Raw genomic sequence first — 18,218 nt, 5'->3', positions numbered from 1 at the left:
TGAAGTTGTACATCAAGCAAGAATGGGAAATTATTCCACCTACAAAGCTTCAACAATTAGTGTCCTCAGTTCCCAAACGCTTACTGAGTGTTGTTAAAAGAAAAGCTGACGTAACAAAGTGGTAAACATGCCGTCCCAGCTTTTTTGGAACGTGTTGCAGGCATGAAATTCAAAAATTGTGAAAATTTGCTCATGTTCTAGGGGAGGCTGAGGCGGCCGACCGCAGCTGTGGCCGTAAGGTGGTCGGTGCCTGTCGAGGGGCCAATCCCAGAACCCGTTGGTGGATACCAACGGTGAGGGATGCCATCAAGCTGAAGGAGGAGTCCTATTAGACCTTTTTGTCCTGTGGGACTCTTGAGGCAGCTGATGGGTACCGGCTGGCCAAGTGGAATGCAGCTTTGGTGGTCGTTGAAGTGGGAGGAGTTCGGTGAGGCCACGGAGAACGACTTCCGGACGGCTTCGAGGAAATTCTGGTCCACCATCCGGCGTCTCAGGAGGGGGAAGCGGTACACCATCAACACTGGGGATGGGGCGCTGCTGACCTCGACTCAGGATGTTGTGAGTGAGTGGGGAGAATACTTCGAAGACCTCCTCAATTCTACCGACACGGCTTCCCATGAGGTAGCAGAGTTTGGGGTCTCTGAGGCGGGCTCTCCTATCTCTGGGGTTGAGGTCATCGAGGTGGTTAAAAAGCTCCTCGGTGGCAAGGCCCCGGGGGTGGATGAGATTCACCAGAGTTCCTCAAGGCTCTGAATGATGTAGGGCTGTCCTGGTTGACACGCCTCTGCAACATTGCGTGGACATTGGGGACAGTGCTCTAGACTGGCAGACTGGGGTGGTGGTCCCACTTTTAAAGAAGGGGGACCAACTACAGGGGGATCACACTCCTCAGCCTCCCTTGTAAGGTCTAATCAGGGGTGCTGGAGAGGAGGGTCCGTCGGGAAGTCGAATCTCAGATTCAGGAGGAGCAGTGTGGTTTTCATCCTGGCCGTGGAACAGTGGACCAGCTCTACACCCACAGTAGGGTCCTCGAGGGTGCATAGGAGTTCGCCCAACCAGTATACATGTGTTTTGTGGACTTGGAGAAGGCGTTCGACCGAGTCCTTCAGGGAGTCCTGTGGAGGGTGTTTCGGGAGTAGGGGGGTACCGAATCTCTGTACAACCAGTGTCAGAGTTTGGTCCGCATTTCCGGCAGTAAGTCCGACTTGTTTCCGGCAAGGGTTTAGACTTTAGCCTTTAGTCACAGATTCGATTCTGTTCATTACTTTTATGGACAGAATTTCTAGGCATAGCCAAGGCATAGAGAGGGTCGGGTTTGGTCGCCTCAGTATTGCATCTCTGCTTTTATAAGATGATGTGGTTCTGTTGGCTTCATCAAGCCGTGATCTCCAACTCTCACTGGAACGCTTGGCACCCAAGTGTGAAGCGGGTAGGATGAAAATCAGCTCCTCCAAATCTGAGACCATGGTCCTCAGTCGGAAAAGGGTGGAGTGGCCTCTCCAGGTCGGGGATGAGATCCTGCCCCAAGTGGAGGAGTTCAAGTATCTTGTGGTTCACGGGTGAGGGAAGAATGGAACGAGCGATCAACAGGCGGATCTGTGCAGCGTCTGAAGTGATGCAGACTTTTTATCGGTCCGTTGTGGTAAAGAAGGAGCTAAGCAAAGCAAAGCTCTCAATTTACCGGTCAATCTATGTTCCTACCCCTCACCTATGGTCACGTGGGTCGTGACTGAAAAAACAAGATCCCGGATACAAGCGGTCGAAACGAGTTTCCTCCATAGGGTGTCCGGGCGCTCCCTTAGAGATAGAGTGAGAAGCTCGGTCATCCGGAAGGGACTCAGAGTAGAGCCCCTACTCCTCCACATTGAGAGGAGCCAGATGAGTCGTCTCGGGCATGTGATTAGAATGCCTCCTGGGTGCCTCCCTGGTGAGGTGTTCCGGGCACGTCCCACTGGGAGGAGACGCCAGGGACGACCAAGGACACGCTGGAGAGACTATGTCTCCCGGCTGGCCTCGGAACGCCTCGGGATCCCCCCAGAAGAGCTGGATGAAGTGGCTGAGGAGAAGGAAGTCTGGGCGTCCCTCCTAAAGCTACTGCCCCTGCGGCCCGACCTCGGATAAGTGGAAGAAAATGGATGGATGGACGGAGAAAATTTGCAAAACAAACTATCAGTCTGAACATCAAATAGCTTATGTTTCCAATGTGTTCAATTAAACATAGGTTGAACAGGATTTGTAAATCATTACATTACGTTTATGTCTTACACAACATCCCAACTTCATTGGAATTGGGGTTTATAGAGCGGATAGAACATCTGAACTTTATTTGGGGTTAATTTAACATGAGTTAGAATGTGATTGGTTAATTCTGAACAGCCACATCCCCAGTTTTAAGAGCGTGTGTGTGTGTGTGTGTATGATCATTATTAATTCTTAACTCCTCCAAATGATGTATGTGGCAGAGTTGCAGATGGCTGTTATATTGCGTTTTGATATAGTCTTGACAGTTTATATAATTGTGATGTGATAGTGGTGGTATTAAAAGTTGGATACAAGTCAGATTAGTCCCCACTAAAGGTCCTGGTGCCAAATGTACACCCGCCACAGCAATATGAACACTGTCAGAACCTGTGGCTGGTCGAATAGAGAAGAGGATGCCACTCTCTGGAACAATCGGGCGCCACATGAATTCTGCTGTCTGATTACGCGTGTTCCGAAGGGTAACTGAGCTTCGGTAGCCTGATGAGGCAAGTAGGTTTGCGTTGGGAACAAGTATCAGCAGGGAGGTGGACAATTCCAGGTAATTTCGGACAACCTGGGCCTTGACCAGAATCTGTCCAGGATGTTGTTGATTCACTGTGTAAGACACAGGTCTGGAGATCAAAAAATATATTTAAACAAGACTGATGTGGTTAGAAATAAAGTAGATGCAGTGCAACTTCCTATTCTAACCTGTAGAAGTGACCCAGCTTGTTGCTTTGAAACGTCAGGGTTACTGCATTGTGGGAAACAGGTGGAAGCACGTGAGAAAGGGGAGATGAGCCCTGCAGCTCAGAGCAGTCCACCTCAAACTGGACCCACACAAACATTGGCAGGGGATTGATCAGCTCCACCTTCTGCTCACACACTGACTGTAAACACACCTCACCAAAGTCCACAAATATTGGGCCTTGTGGGAAATAAGACACATTTAAAATTTTTAGAGGAATACAAATTCCAAATATTGAACTATGCATGGAAATATCTGTATATTGAAAAACTGACCTATGATAACCTGGTAAAGCTCCTGAGGTGTCAAAGTCCTGTCACAGTCTGCTATCTCCTGGCTTGTCGCTGGAACTGCATGTGAATCCACTGAGCTCTAGATAAAAATAATAATAATAATAGGGCGGCACAGTGAACGACTGGTTAGCACATCTGCCTCACAGTTCTGAGGACCGGGGTTCAAATCCCGGCCCCGCCTATGTGGAGTTTGCATGTTCTCCCCGTGCCTGCGTGGGTTTTCTCCGGGCATTCCAGTTTCCTCCCACATCCCAAAAAAATGCATGGTGGGTTGATTGAAGACTCTAAATTGCCCGTAAGTGTAATTGTGTGCGCGAATGGTTGTTTGTTGATATGTGCCCTGCGATTGGCTGGCAGTCATACAGGGACCGAACAGCTCGTATTAAAGGGGTCCGGTACCCCATACTCCCAGATAACCCTTCACAGGACTCCCAGAGTGACATATTAAAATACCGTGCCCAAACCAGGTTGTTTTCTTTTTTTTTTTTTAAACAATACAGTGTTGATTTCATCCAATTCATTTCTGAAATTTTTGTCATGGTGGCCGGAGACGGCACCGTACTGGCCTGTAATGTCCGATCCGTAACAATCAGTTTTACGGCCATAACGAGTCAGCGTTCAGTGATTTCCGTAACAAAAATACAGTGATTTCCTTAACAAAATACGGATGTTCTGCAACATTTGGTAGCTCTGGTACGGTACGTATACAGTAGACAAACACTCATTCAGACTCACACCAGTCTTCACGTAATCTGTGAAGCATGTGTTTCGAATGTGGGTGAAAGGCTGAGAAACAACGTACAAACACGGGGAGAGAACATTCAAACTCCACACAGAGCTTGCCGGTCAAACCCAGATCTCCAAACTGTGAGGCAGATGTGGTAACCGCTACACGGTTGCAGCTCAAAATGCTATTCAGGTATAGGTTAAATGCAAACAACAAATGTCACTGTGGATGTGACGAATTAAGTACTTTTTAAAGGTCCCATGCCATCAAAATCCAAATTTTTCTACTGTTTTATGCACAACGTAGGTCAAAATGAGTCTGTGACATGGTTTAAGGTTGACATATATACAGTTTTTCGATTAAATGCAAAAGGCAATAAACGGCAAAAGGCTTGCAAAACAACCAGATCAGATTTCCATGTGTTTGTGATGTAGATAGTTACTAATTATTTGTGTACCTGGCCACTTTGTGGTTGGTGCACACCTACTCAACTTCGCTGAACGGCAACACAGCATTTCCGGGTTTTAAGTGAGCGAGTCCCAGTCGCCTCCAAGCCATACAAATACAGTCTAAAGTATATGTACATATGTTGTGTTTTACAACAACACTTAACTATATTTATAATTTATAATGTAACTGTGGATGAAATAGCATTGTTGACACAATGCGCAACAGTGATGATTGTCGCACGCCAGTTATGTTCAAGTAAATGGGAGTGCAGGACCAGCCTCTCAAAAATTCCTCCTCTCTTTTATTTTCACCCACATCCACTTCCAGCTCGGGTTACCTATTAGTGGGCCAACATTCCAACACTTGGTGAATTCTGCTTCAAAATAATAGTAAGACCCCACATAGAAGAATCCAAACACACATTGCTATGAACAGTTGGCCACATGCCACGATGATTTTGCTATGGCCCAACCAGAGCAAAGCTGTTTCCTACATCCATCCATCCATCTATCCATTCACTGAGCCGCTTATCCTCACAAGGGTTGCGGGACTGCTGGAGCCTATCCCAGCTATCATCGGGCAGGAGGAGGGGTACACCCTGAACTGGTTGCCAGCCAATCGCAGGGCACATATAAATAAACAACCATTCGCACTCACATTCACACCTTCGGTCAATTTAGAGTCTTCAATCAACATGCATGTTTTTGGGATGTGGGAGATAACCGGAGTGCCCGGAGAAAACACACGCAGGCACGGGTAGAACATGCAAACTCCACACAGGCGGGGCCGGGAATTGAACCCTGGTCCTCAGAACTGTGCGGCAGACTGTCTAAACAGTCTTTCACCGTGCTGCCCTGTTTTCTATATTTAAGTTAAAAATATTAGCGATCCAAACAGAGCAAAGCTAATTCACATATCAAATATTGTGAAAAATCTGATCATTTCAACTGCCAGGGATTTTGGACCAACTAGAATAGCTTGGAAGAGGGCATCCTGGCCATTATCATCCTAAATTATCTTGCAAACCAGATAAAATGACATCAAAAGATTATGTATGAATTTTTTTAAAGACTTGATGGCATGGGACCTTCAATTTTTGTCATATAAAATACACTGTCGAACTGATTGACTGTTCTGTGCATCGTGCAGCTGACCCGCCTGGCGCTGGGGGTCTTGCCCTTGCGCTGGCCACAGGAAGCATACTTCAACCCGCTATTTGACTTCTGATTGGGCTTCAGGTCACCAAGGAGAATCTTAGGTGGTACAACGCGTTGAGCGGATATAATCCCAAAATTGTCCCCTTGTTCTTCTAGTCTAGTAACCAAACATTAAGAGAGATTACTTTTCAACACATATTCTTACATTTTTGACCATTGGGCCAGGAGTAAGTATGTTTTTAGATTTTTACTTTGTCTTGATCTTCTGCAGGCGTGTTTGTCTGAGTTGCCTGATGAAGTCGGTGTAACTCTGTCTATGTAGTCGTCTTTGTTCTGCTTCCTTCCAAGTGAGGCCATATTCAGGATCCACATAACTGTATCGGTGTACTCCGGTGAAGATGGTCCTGCGTAGAGTAAAAGATGACAACATGCCCTGTTCTTGTCATCTTTTTTTTGGAATGTGTGTACAGTATTTCCTTTTAAACCTTACCTAAACTGTGTATGTGGTGAGGCTGGTCGGATGCTCGTGGCTCGGTCATTTGGCATAGCCAGAAATTCCTCACCACCTGAACTTTGACCACTCTTCCTGTGTTGCATGTGGAACGTTGTCTTACGAGCGCTGACCACGGCAGCACGCACCATCCCGTAGCAGCAGGCCAATTCTTTATATGGAACGTGAGGACGTAAACCAGTAGGATTGCTTACTACTGGTGTAATACCTTAAAAACAATAAAATAAATAAATAAATAAAAATAGTTTATATATTAAAAAACATATGTTTTAATTAACGATTCGGGTGAATATGGTGAAATTATGAAAACAATCCGTAGACTTTATGATGGGCTGAACTGAAAAAAAAATCTAATTTGTGCCAAGTGCCAAAATTTGCAAAGAGAAGGATAAAAAGTGTAAACATTTGATTTGACACTGATATATACTGCAAGGAAAACAGAAAATCCAAACTGACATGTTCGGATGCTTAAAATGAAAATTAAATTCACTTTGCTCTCATAGATTCAGAACAAAGTACAAGTCTGAATAACACATCTATTTTGTTAAGAAGAATGGTTGGTTCCAGGGACCCTTACAAGGACGACATTTTTTCAAGGACCCCCTCATAATTCTAATGCCAACAAAGCATAATTACCCATAAATGTACTCCTAAATGCCTTATTATTTATCATTTTAACTTAAATATTCATGACCTGTGCTGACCTGTACACCTCTTCCACTAGCAACATGCCTGCTAACTGTTGGGAGCTAGTTTACAAAAGCACAGTCAGTGTTGCCAACTTAATGATTTTTTACTATATTTAGCGACCCCTACAAGCAACTTTTTTTTTAAAGAAGTAAACAAGCTACTTTAATTCCTGTTAACAAACAGAGCGGAATCATTTTCACACTGTTTTGCGTATGACAAGATAGCGAGCCTGGTTGAAGGCAAGCACAGAATCCATTGAGTCGAACATTGCCCAACACATGGTTCCCAGTTATTTATTGCAAAATGAGAGCTTTATCCACAGGTTAGAGACTTGTGACCGAAGGTATGTGCTTCCAAGCCAAAAATATTTTGCTGAGGTCGACTTGCCCCACCTGTACAACTCTACATGAGAAAAGAGCATGAGAGAGAACTAGAAATGCTGCGTGCATGCAGGGATTTCAGATTTATGCGCAATGTCACAATCATATATGAGATTTTAAGCAGCCAGGCATGGTGGGCGACTGGGTAGTACATCTGCCTCACAGTTCTGAGGACCGGGTTTCAAATCCGCCCTCGCCTGTGTGGCTTTTCTCTGGGTACTCCGGTTTCCTCCCACATTCCAAAGAAAACCATGAATGGTAGGTTAATTGGCGACTCTAATTGTCCATAGCTGTGGATGTGAGTGTGAATTGTTTGTCTCTATGTCCCCACGCCGGTCCCTATGTATAGGTATGCACTTTTTTTTAAATGATGACCATTGTAACAATCTATTTTCAGCCATGGGTGGTGTACAGGCAGCGTGGTTTCAGTTCACACTCAGTGATGGTGCCAATGCGAGTGTGAATGGTTGTCTATCTCAATATGTGATTGACTGGCGAAGTCAAGGTGTAGTCCGCCTTTCACAGAAAATCACAGATGTTAAGCTCCTCCCCGCAACCCTGAAGGGAATAAGTTGTGTAGAAAAGGCTGGCTGGGTGGATAATATTTTATGTATGACCCCTCAAGTTAGGAGTCGCGGTCCACAGGTTGAGAACCACTGTCCTAGATCATAGCCATAGCAAATCTTTCGGGGCTGGCGAAGGCCTGGACTGAATGCTTTTGTTCACTTTTTCAACGTGAGCACTTGAGGAGTTAGTAATATTTACCAGGATTTAATTTTGGAGAAGGAGGTGTCATCTCAATTTTGCAGATGGCTGTTAAGTGTAGTGAGATTGTGTAGAAGCTGCCAAGCCTTAGCTCGGCGTCATCGTCACTGGTGCCGTTAGCCCTCTGGCGAGCGACGTATCCTAAAACATCAAGTTTCTGGCACATTTGGAATTTGCCCTGCTGCCGTGCATTGAAATACAAAACTATGTCCTGAGGAAACAACAGACAGAACACTATTGTCCCACTGCATTGCACTACTATGTGCAGTGTACCAGTGATTCCCAACCACTGTGTCATGGCACATAAGTGTGCTGCCGTGACAGAGCATCAGATGTGATTATTAAATTCAATAAATTGATCTGCAAATTCTATATTTTTTTTACAAATACAGTACATCTTTGGTCATATATTTGTGTAAGTGATGTACAGTAACATAGCACAATTAAATGTTCTTCCACTAGATGGAAAAGACACATTATCAACTTGTCTATCCATCCGTTGAGATTCATACAACAGAAGGCATGGGGCCCAGATTTCACACTGAAACGACATCATCATTATTTCATTATATACATTTGGTGTTGTGCCATGAGATTTTTCTACAGTTAAATATGAGCCTTGGCACAATAGACCTTTTCACCGTGACATCACACATACTTCCGTGCGGCAAAGCTCAAGGAAACTCTGATTGCACCATGAGTAAACAAACCCTTCCATGTAATTTGACCAAGGTCGAGTGATTGAGAAAACATGGTAAATCGCTTGAATCAGTTCAGATCAGTGGTAGTCACTCAAGAAGCTGCCACTTGGAAGTACCATGGTTGCCTATCATGAAAAGGTCTTTAAAGGTTGGGAAACCCTGATGTAAACAAAAAGCGGTGGTCTCACCTGACACTGTCCAGGAGTGATAGTGCCGGAGGAGGGCTGAGCGCCAAAATGCGCCAACTTACGGAAGCGAAAGTTGATAGGAAGATGTGGGCTGAGATTCTGTAGCACGCAGAGCTGTTCCCCACGCTGGCCCACCTCACAGGTGGAAAAGTCGAATCTATCTGAGGGACTTGGAAGCAGAGCCACAGGCAACCCAGTGCCTGTCACTGCCAACTCGACAGTGCTGTTACCTGGCAAGAGACAAGTTAAAAGAATATTATTGAATAGGTATTTCACTAAACCTAACTGTCCACCCACAAAAGCAAAGGTAAAAGGCTAGAGCCGAGATTCGAAACCGAATGTCAAAACTTTGATGCAGACGTGCCAACTAGGGCTGCACGATATAGGAACAAAGTGACATTGCAATTTTTATATATATTTCCATGTGAAATAATACAGGATCAGTGTTGGGAAAGTTCATTTTCTGCGCCAACTCGTTCAAAGTTCAATTCATCGTTCCAAAATTAAATTAGTGCGGTTCATAGTTCATAATTCAAAATTTTGAACTAAGTTCAAACCAGTTCATAGTTCTTTTTTTTTCACTATGTTGCTGATTGGCTATTACTCTCAAAAATACTGTCATTTTTCCCCCCATTGTTGCTACCCATTCAGTCCACACTAGTATATGTATATACAGTGGGTATGGAAAGTATTCAGACCACCTTATATTTCTCACTTTTTTATATTGCAGCCATTTGCTAAAATCATTTAAGTTATTTTTTTCCATCATTAATGTACACGCAGCACCCCATATTGGCAGAAAAAAAACAGAATTGTTGAAATTTTTGCAGATTTATTTAAAAAGAAAAACTGAAATATCACACAGCCATAAGTATTCAGACCCTTTGCTCAGTATTTAGTAGAAGCACCCTTTTGAGCCAATACAGCCATGAGTCTTTTGGGGAATGATGCAACAATTTTTTCACACCTGGATTTGGGGATCATCTGCCATTCCTCCTTGCAGATCCTCTCCAGTTCTGCCAGGTTGGCTGGTGAACGTTGGTGGGCAGCCATTTTCAGGTCTTTCCAGAGATGCTCAATTGGGTTTAAGTCAGGGCTCTGGCTGGGCCATTAAAAAACAGTCACGGTGTTGTTCTGAAGCCACTCCTTTGGTATTTTAGCTGTGTGCTTAGGGTCATTGTCTTTTTTTGAAGGTGAACCTTCGGCCCAGTCTGAGGTTCTGAGCACTCTGGAGAAGGTTTTCGTCCACGATATCCCTATACTTGACCGCATTCATCTTTTCTTCGATTGCAACCAGTCGTCCTGTCCCTGCAGCTGAAAAAAAAAAAAAAACACAGCATGATGCTGCCACCACCACGCTTCACTATTGGGACTGTATTGGACAGGTGCCTGGTTTTCTCCACATATGCCACTTAGAATTAAGGCCAACAATTTCTATCTTGGTCTCATCAGACCAGAGAATCTTATTTCTCACTATCTTGGAGTCCTTCAGGTGTTTCTTAGCAAACTCCGTGCAGGCTTTCATGTGTCTTGCACTGAGGAGAGGCTTCCGTCGGGCCACTCTGCCATAAAGCACCGACTGTTGGAGGGCTGTAGTGATGGTTGACTTTCTAGAACTTTCTCCCATCTCCCGACTGCATCTCTGGAGCTCAGCCACAGTGATATTTGGGTTCTTCTTTACCTCTCTCACCAAGGCTCTTCTCCCCCAATTGCTCAGTTTGGCCGGGCGGCCAGCTCTAGGAAGAGTCTGGTCGTCCCAAACGTCTTCCATTTCAGGATTATGGTGGGCGCTGTGCTCTTAGGAACCTTAAGTGCAGTAGAATCTTTTTTGTAACCTTGGCCAGATCTGTGCCTTGCCACAATTCTGTCTCGGAGCTCTTCAGGCAGTTCCTTTGACCTCATGATTCTCATTTGCTCTGACATGCACTGTGAGCTGTAAGGTCTTATACAGACAGGTGTGTGGCTTTCCTAATCAAGTCCAATCAGTATAATCAAACACAGCTGGACGCCAAAGAAGGTATAGAACCATCTTAAGGATGATCAGAAGAAATGGACAGCACCCGAGTTAAATATATGAGTGTCACAGCAAAGGGTCTGAATACTTATGGCTGTGTGATATTTCAGTTTTTATTTTTTATTAATTCAGCAAAGATTTCAACAATTAAGTTTTTTTCTGTCAATATGGGGTCCTGTGTGTACATTAATGAGGAAAAAAATGAACAAATGATTTTAACAATTTTACATTGTTTTAACTTAAGCAGTCTGATACAAATAATAATTTTCCTAGTAATCTATTTTTACAATTATGTACTGTATTACAAAAGAACACATTCATTCCCATTTAGGCAGTGTCCCTGAATGCACCTCGCGCACTAATGCAGCTGCCTTGTGCCTGCCTAGTTTCATTCTGAAGAGTGAAATAGGAAATGCACCAGTATATTCTCTTAATATTTTGAGCATGTCCAAAAATGTCCCTCTGCTGGTCATTTTTAATATTGTTTAATAATTTACATTAACATTTAAAATCAATTTAATATTGTCAATTCACTGTATATTACAGTACAGCAACATTGCAGCAGACCCTTAACACTCAAACAAATTATCGTGCAGGCCTGGTGCCAACCACACTCCACTGTGACGTTTCAAAAATTGAGCCATAAAAATGCTAAACCAAATTTAAATAAATATTTATTTTAATAATTCAAAGATTGTTTTATCATTGGGGTAATATGAGGATGTGCATTTATACATGACAGCAAACACAACTAGAATGTGTCAAGCAAATTGTAGATCTGTATCCAACTATACACTTGCCTTCAATGTCTTCACTGTGAAATTAGGTAAAATATATAATATAGAAAAGTGTGTGTTTGTGAGTACCATTTCGGTGAGTGAAGCCATGCTTGCTTCTAACTAAGTCCAGGTGCAGAAAAAGGCAGTAGTCCTGCCGACTGGCTTGGCATCGAGGCTTGACTTGTAATCTGAGTGGGGAAAGTAGCAACTTCTGTGAGTACCAATACAGTGGTGCCTTGTGATATGAGTTTAGTTTAGTTTGCTTGCTTGATCATGCTCATAACTCAAAAGACTTGTATCTTAAATCATCTTTCCCCACTGAAATGAATGCAAATGCCATTATTCTGTTCCAGCCTCCTCCCCAAAAATACGACAAAAAATGTGTAATGTGTTTTTGAAAAGAAAAATAGCACACTACAATATAAAAACAAAGAATTAAAAATAATTCAAATAATTAAAGCGCTTTTTTCAAATTTTTTTCCTACAATTCAGCAAACATTGTGTGCTCCTTACGGTGTGAGCGCCATGTCCACCTGTGGCAATATAATAAAGACATACGATTGCACATGAAGGATTCGGTCACAGCTGCTCAGTAAGCCGCAGTTATATTAGTCGGTCTTCGCAGAAGATAAAGAATATAGGCCTGTTAGTATCGTTATATTCACTGGGTATATCGCTTGTGTTCAAATATCTGTTCCTAAAGGGTTGTACACCACAACACTGATGCTATTCATTAGCCCGTCTCAGAGGTTTTGTACTCTTTGCTAGCGTTAAAATAAATAGACATTAAAGACTATTTGTTTATTTTAAATAGACAGCATGTAATTCTGTTTTATATTTAGTTTGACATTAAACTACAACTTGGGGTGTCAATAAACAGCTTGAAACACCCTTTTTGAAGACTTGTTAACAAATTCTATCTGCGAAACTGCTGCTTGTTGTGAAGTGAGCTGAATTGAGTTGAAAATTTTTGCTCACAAGTCAAAGCAAAAAATCACCCCAATAAACGGTTTGTATCTCGAAAAATCTCTTAAATCGAGTCACTCGTATCTCAAGGCACAGCTGTATCCCGCTGGTGCTTTTAATGACCAACTTTAATATAATGAAGTACAGTAGAAGACAACATACTGAAAACTCTACAACTTATTAATGACTTTAACACTATTTTTCCGAACACACAATTGTAAGTTTACCTATGGAAAACTGGGCTGAAGCGTACTGCCACAGTAGTTTTTTTATATGGTCCCAATCGGCCTTGGTTTGGAATACACTCCACCACTGGACATGGGCAGCGGGGGCCTGGGCTGCACCGCTGCATTTTGCCTAGCAAAGCGACGTCTGTGGTCTTGTCAAGGTTTGCTCCCTACACATCATCATCATCATCATCATCATCTCAAATATTCCAATATTCACTCCAGTTATATTTGGAGATAACTTACAGTTTCGGTTCCAGCAGCAGAACCCTGAAGTAAGCAGACCCAGTCGCATGCTTGGGGCCCATTGTTTGTCAACACTACACGCTCCACACGGGACGTCCCAAAGTAGACAGGTCCGAAGAACAGACGGGACAGCGGGGCCCCCTGTAGAAAATAATCACAAGCATACTGTAGTTACATGATTATCAGAGACATTGAGTTACTGTATGTAGCACAGTGATGACAATAATTGGCTGCAGTACCTGTGTGTCCAAGACCTCAAGATGCTGTTCAACCACCTGAGCTCTGACACTGAGAACCACAGTGGAGTGACTCTGAAGCTTGACCCTGGTAAGTTAGCCATTACATGCACAAAGTGGAATTAGTAACTTTTCTCTGAAACACTAATTAGGGCTTCATCATCCATTTATTAAAGTCAGACAGGCTATTGATACATTTTGATATAGACAATTATGATGAGGATATTCTTAGCCTGGGTCAAAATCGACCTGGAACATTCTATGTTTGCATGGAAATTGAACAGTATGTAAGGGTTAAAAACATGATTCTGGCATGTGCGAGAGGTAGGTATCAATGCAGATATACTATTTTGTGCTAATATGGCTGATTGAAACTAACCCCATTGGCATACGAGTTTACGTGCTGATCAATGGATTTCAAAAGGAAAATTACATCTACTTGTAATTAGGATTTATCACCGATCTGCAAGTTTTAAAAAAACGATAACCGATCACCGATCCGATCACAAGATGGAGCAATGTGTCTATTTATATATTTGTATATACTTGTGTACTGTATACTGTATCCATCCATTTTCTGTACAGCTTATCCTCACAAGGGTTGCGGGCGTGCTGGAGTTGTCCCAGCTCAAATTGTTCTCTAGCATTTTAGACAAAAGTTAAAACATCAATGACCTCTAGGGGGCATTCAAGGATTGGCCACTGACATAAATTTAGGTCAAATCAACGTTACAACATGACAGAAATAATAGGCGCTAACTTTCTCACTGACCCAGCTATATGGATGGGTGTTGTCCAGAGTTTGCCCGTTTTACTTTTTTTTTTTTTTCCCCACGCTGCGGTTGTGTTTTGAAGCATTTAGATGACGTTCCCCACAACGTATTTCAGTTGTGCACAGACTGCAAATAACTTACGTGTTGTTTGTCTGAGACACCGCAAAATAGTCCCACACTGACGACGTGGTTTTTTAAAAAACTTTATTGGCCGTCAGATAGTTGCAGTACTGCGCCACAAGACACGTGACAAGGCTAAAAATAAACTAGGTTTTGGATTCATACGCGACGAAGACACGGAGTTAAATGTCTTGTGCGGAGCCGATCGATGACGTCATTGATCGGATCAGTGAATTATGACATGAAAGCCGATCAGCTGATCAGCATAAAATGCTAATTATCGGCCGATACCGATAACACCGATCAGATCGGCGTAAAGTCTACTTGTAATGTATACTTTCATGCTGAATAGATGAAAGAAGCTAAAGTTAACCGTTATGTGGGTTTGATGTCAAATATAATAAAAACAACCTTACAGGGCTTTTTCATCAACTTGTCTGGGTTTGTCAGCATGCAGTTCAACTGTCAGCCACCTGGTGCCACTAGCCGCTACGACTCCAGTGCAAGGTGAAAGTCGGACCAAAGAGTTTCCACTGTGCATCACCTGGAACACACCTTCAAACACGCACGCATATGAGATATAAATAAAACTATGCACATTCTCTCATAACCTACAGAGTCAAAATAAAATTTTCCAATTCTCTTGGCAGATCATTTTGCTTAATATTCCTAGTGTTATTACTTTTTGCTTGTTTATTTAACCCTCTCATTTGCACATATTCTTTTACCGTTTTTTTTTTTTGGGGGGGGGGGGGTTGTGGGAACTGCAACTCCCACTACACTGTCTGGCTTGCTACCCCCTGTCCTATCCTATCCTGTCAAGTCCCATCCTTTACCATTTGCTTCCTCATAGGGTGTAGCACTGCTTTCCCAGCCCACTAAAGATAGAATGGATAGATTTTGACTCCTTTGTAACATTAGTGTTGTCATACACAGTGGTGCCACCATTACTTATGAGTGTATTTCGCTCTGTGAGGACGCGTGTACCTCAAAAGACTTGCATTGTGTCTCAAATCAATTTATGAGTGGAAATGCCATTAATCCATTCGAGCCCCACAACAAAAAAAACATTGTTTGTAATGTGTTTTTAATTTCGAAAAATAGCACCCTAAAGTATTATACTTTATAGAAACATACTGTAATCATTTCATTAAATAGAATAAAAATAGTTAAACAGTTTGCATATCTTGATTTTAATTCTCTAATGCCCATTGACATTGTGCTCCTTCTGGTGGCCACTGGGAGCAATATAATACAGAGTTTCACAACAAAGTGACTAAGTAAGATGCAGCAATATTTGTCATTTTTCGCAGAGGATAAAGAATATATGTCTGTGAATATTGTTATATTGTCTGTCTACATGTATTTCTCCGCCATTCGTATTCAAATATTTCTTGTATAAAGGGTTATAACTACCGCAGCATTAATGCTAGTTTAGTTAGCCCATTAATTACATTTTGCATTGTGTGTTAGCAGAATTTTGTAAACTGTATGATTGGGTTAAATACACCACATTTACTTCTCACTGTTTTATGTCAGCTTGTAGCAAGCCCTTGGCCTCGTTGGAATAATTGTTCACGATCTGCTGCTTGTTATGAAATGTGCTCACGTTAGCGCTCCTTACTGAAGTTGAAGAATTTTCCCGCCGCATACCAGATGATCTCTCATGCCACACTAATGTGACACAGCACAGTGTCAGAGGATAACTGCTTCAGGGGCTCAGTACTTCAGCGATATGGAAAAGATGATGAACCTGAATTACCTGATGCTGATCCTCGATTGGTGATAGGAATAAGTCTTCTGATAATCTGACCGCTGGCAGGAAGAAAGCCAAAGTCTAATTCCGAGTCCATGGATAGGGAGCAAGCCCGGGGAGAACTACATGAACACATTCACAAAATGAAATGTCAACAAATACAAAATCTTCACACTCCGGCTTTGAAAATGACAAAAAAAGGGGTGTTTGTATATATATTTTGTCTTACATCTGCAATGGAACTTTAATGATTTCCGCGGCATCTACGTGAATATAAATGTAGTCTGTGACCTCATCCTCTTCCTCAGGGGTGAACTCCAATAAGCCACTCACAGACAAACCAGGTGCCACATTCTTAGCAGATCTGGGTGCTGAGAATTTAAACACCTGCAAGAAAACAAGAAAAGAAAGGAAGAAAAAAAATCCACTCACCCAATCACATACAGCTGCAAGAGAATGTATGTTAACCCTTTGGAATGACCGGTATTTCTGCATTGATTGATCATAAAAATGTGATCTGATCTTCATTTCAGTCATAACAACAGGAAAACATTTTAAAATGAACAGTGCACAGTAGAAAAGTATGTGAACCACTAGGCTAATTACATCTCCGTCAGCTTCTCAGACTAATCAACGTGACGTGTTAACGCTGCCCGGGCCTAAAAAAAACAACACACCAGTTTTGAGTTTTCTCTTCTCAAGAAAAGTTAGGCATTTCCTGATGTCAAACATGAACGAAAGAGTTTTCAAAATATCTCCAATTAAGAATTGTTAACTTGCATGGAGCTTGAAAGTGTATGTTATGAATGTTCATCAAGACTGGGGATTCCTTGCTGGAATTGTGCATCCTGTAAAATGATGCTGAATTGAAATAGTTTGGCAAAGACAAAAACTCCTCTGGACCGTAGTGCAGATCTGATTTGGAACTACAGGAAACGTTTGGTTCATGTTATTGCTGAAAGAAGGCTCTACCACTTAAAAGTTCACATACTTTCTCCATCCTGCACTGTGACATTTACATGTTTCATGTCAATAACATGAAAACATATCGTATAATTGTTTCCATCACTATTGTATTGTCGTCACTACATGATAAGATCACATTTCACGACCAACATACGCGGAATTCCAGGTCATTCCAAAGGGTTCTCCTACTTTCAACTGTCTATACATTTTTGAAATACTGTAAAATATTTGTACAATTCTCAATGTTTTACCTCCTGCAAACAATATTGCACATGGCAGACTGGAGCTTAACGACACACTTTTCTTCTTTCTGTATTATTGTATTATGCGTAGAGTCCAAACAAACAAACAAACAAAAGTCAAAGCCTTGAGGTAATGATAATGAAAGCTAGTGATACCAAAGCCGCTGTACTTGAGACAGCTAAGAGTGGTGTGGCAAAATATACTTTACCTTCAACTTGGGGTTTTCGAAACATATTTCCCTCGTGGTTCTGCCAACATTAATGGCTGTGATGACAGTCTTGTAGACCTTGCCCAGTTGCACGTCTTTGAATTCGACGAACGGCGGGTCAACTTGAACGCAACTCTCCGCCATTATGAAGTCCGTTGCTACTCAAATCGATCCAAAGCGCCCGGCACAAGTTCTCTGTTTCTCATAAATGTGTTCTTAGGGATATCGACACACTCTTTTGTGTATCTGTCCGGTCGCCGTCCAACATTTCCATTGCTATGGTAACATACGTAAATGATCAAATAGTACACGCGTTGATTGACAACTCAATATGTCGTTACGCAGCGGTACGTAGCTTAGAGCTCGTGACGTTATTTAAGCTGCCTTTAAATGTGCACTAAATGTTTTCTAAACTGGGCAGTCAAGTGTAGAACGTGAGTAAAATATCTTCGCCCGTAAAGTAAATAGCATGTCCGGCGACATCTTCGAAGTCGTCGTTACCCTGACGCTATACGTTTTGTTGTCATGACGACGACAAACTAGCATTTTATAGCCTCCGGTTACTTCATTGTGAAAATGAAGGCAGCCAATGCTGGGATGTAACGAAGTACAAATACTTTGCTGCTGTATTTTTGTAGATGTCTCGTTACTATATTATATGGTAACAAGTATATAGAATACACCAAAATTGAAAGCAGCCAGTGGTTGGAAAGTGTGAACTATTTGTTACTTTATTTAAGTAGATAGCTTGTTATTTTATTCCAAAATGAAATGCATACAGTGGTGGCTACTTTGTGACTTTTTGCAAAAAAATAAAGGAAGCCAGTCGTGGC

The 18,218-nt window shown here is 42.3% G+C and overlaps 1 protein-coding gene across 8 annotated transcripts in view; it reads right to left on the bottom strand.

Annotated features, from left to right (window-relative positions):
- Window positions 1–17,900, bottom strand: part of LOC133483691 (transmembrane protein 47-like) — a 98,961-nt gene extending 81,061 nt beyond the window's left edge. For 3 of the 8 annotated variants that reach the window (XM_061785228.1, XM_061785257.1, XM_061785239.1), the window contains exons 1-16: window positions 17,386–17,884; window positions 16,198–16,355; window positions 15,975–16,090; window positions 14,629–14,767; window positions 13,323–13,407; window positions 13,084–13,224; window positions 12,838–13,007; window positions 11,732–11,832; window positions 8,852–9,081; window positions 7,963–8,173; window positions 6,107–6,335; window positions 5,868–6,020; window positions 5,614–5,773; window positions 3,265–3,361; window positions 2,953–3,169; window positions 2,629–2,873 (exon numbers count right to left, since the gene is read on the bottom strand). In XM_061785228.1, the coding sequence (XP_061641212.1) occupies window positions 2,629–2,873; window positions 2,953–3,169; window positions 3,265–3,361; window positions 5,614–5,773; window positions 5,868–6,020; window positions 6,107–6,335; window positions 7,963–8,173; window positions 8,852–9,081; window positions 11,732–11,832; window positions 12,838–13,007; window positions 13,084–13,224; window positions 13,323–13,407; window positions 14,629–14,767; window positions 15,975–16,090; window positions 16,198–16,355; window positions 17,386–17,529 (2,596 nt within the window). In that variant the 5' untranslated portion in view covers window positions 17,530–17,884. Of the gene's footprint in view, window positions 1–2,628; window positions 2,874–2,952; window positions 3,170–3,264; window positions 3,362–5,613; window positions 5,774–5,867; window positions 6,021–6,106; window positions 6,336–7,962; window positions 8,174–8,851; window positions 9,082–11,731; window positions 11,833–12,837; window positions 13,008–13,083; window positions 13,225–13,322; window positions 13,408–14,628; window positions 14,768–15,974; window positions 16,091–16,197; window positions 16,356–17,385 lie in introns of all 8 variants that reach the window. The other 5 variants (XR_009790179.1, XM_061785270.1, XR_009790177.1 and 2 more) reach the window with 3 other exon arrangements.
- Between the last annotated feature and the right edge of the window lie 318 nt (window positions 17,901–18,218).

The sequence above is a fragment of the Phyllopteryx taeniolatus genome, chromosome 1 (genome assembly GCF_024500385.1).
Source record: "Phyllopteryx taeniolatus isolate TA_2022b chromosome 1, UOR_Ptae_1.2, whole genome shotgun sequence".
Taxonomy (NCBI): domain Eukaryota; kingdom Metazoa; phylum Chordata; class Actinopteri; order Syngnathiformes; family Syngnathidae; genus Phyllopteryx; species Phyllopteryx taeniolatus.
This window is presented reverse-complemented; position numbering and strand designations above follow the sequence as displayed.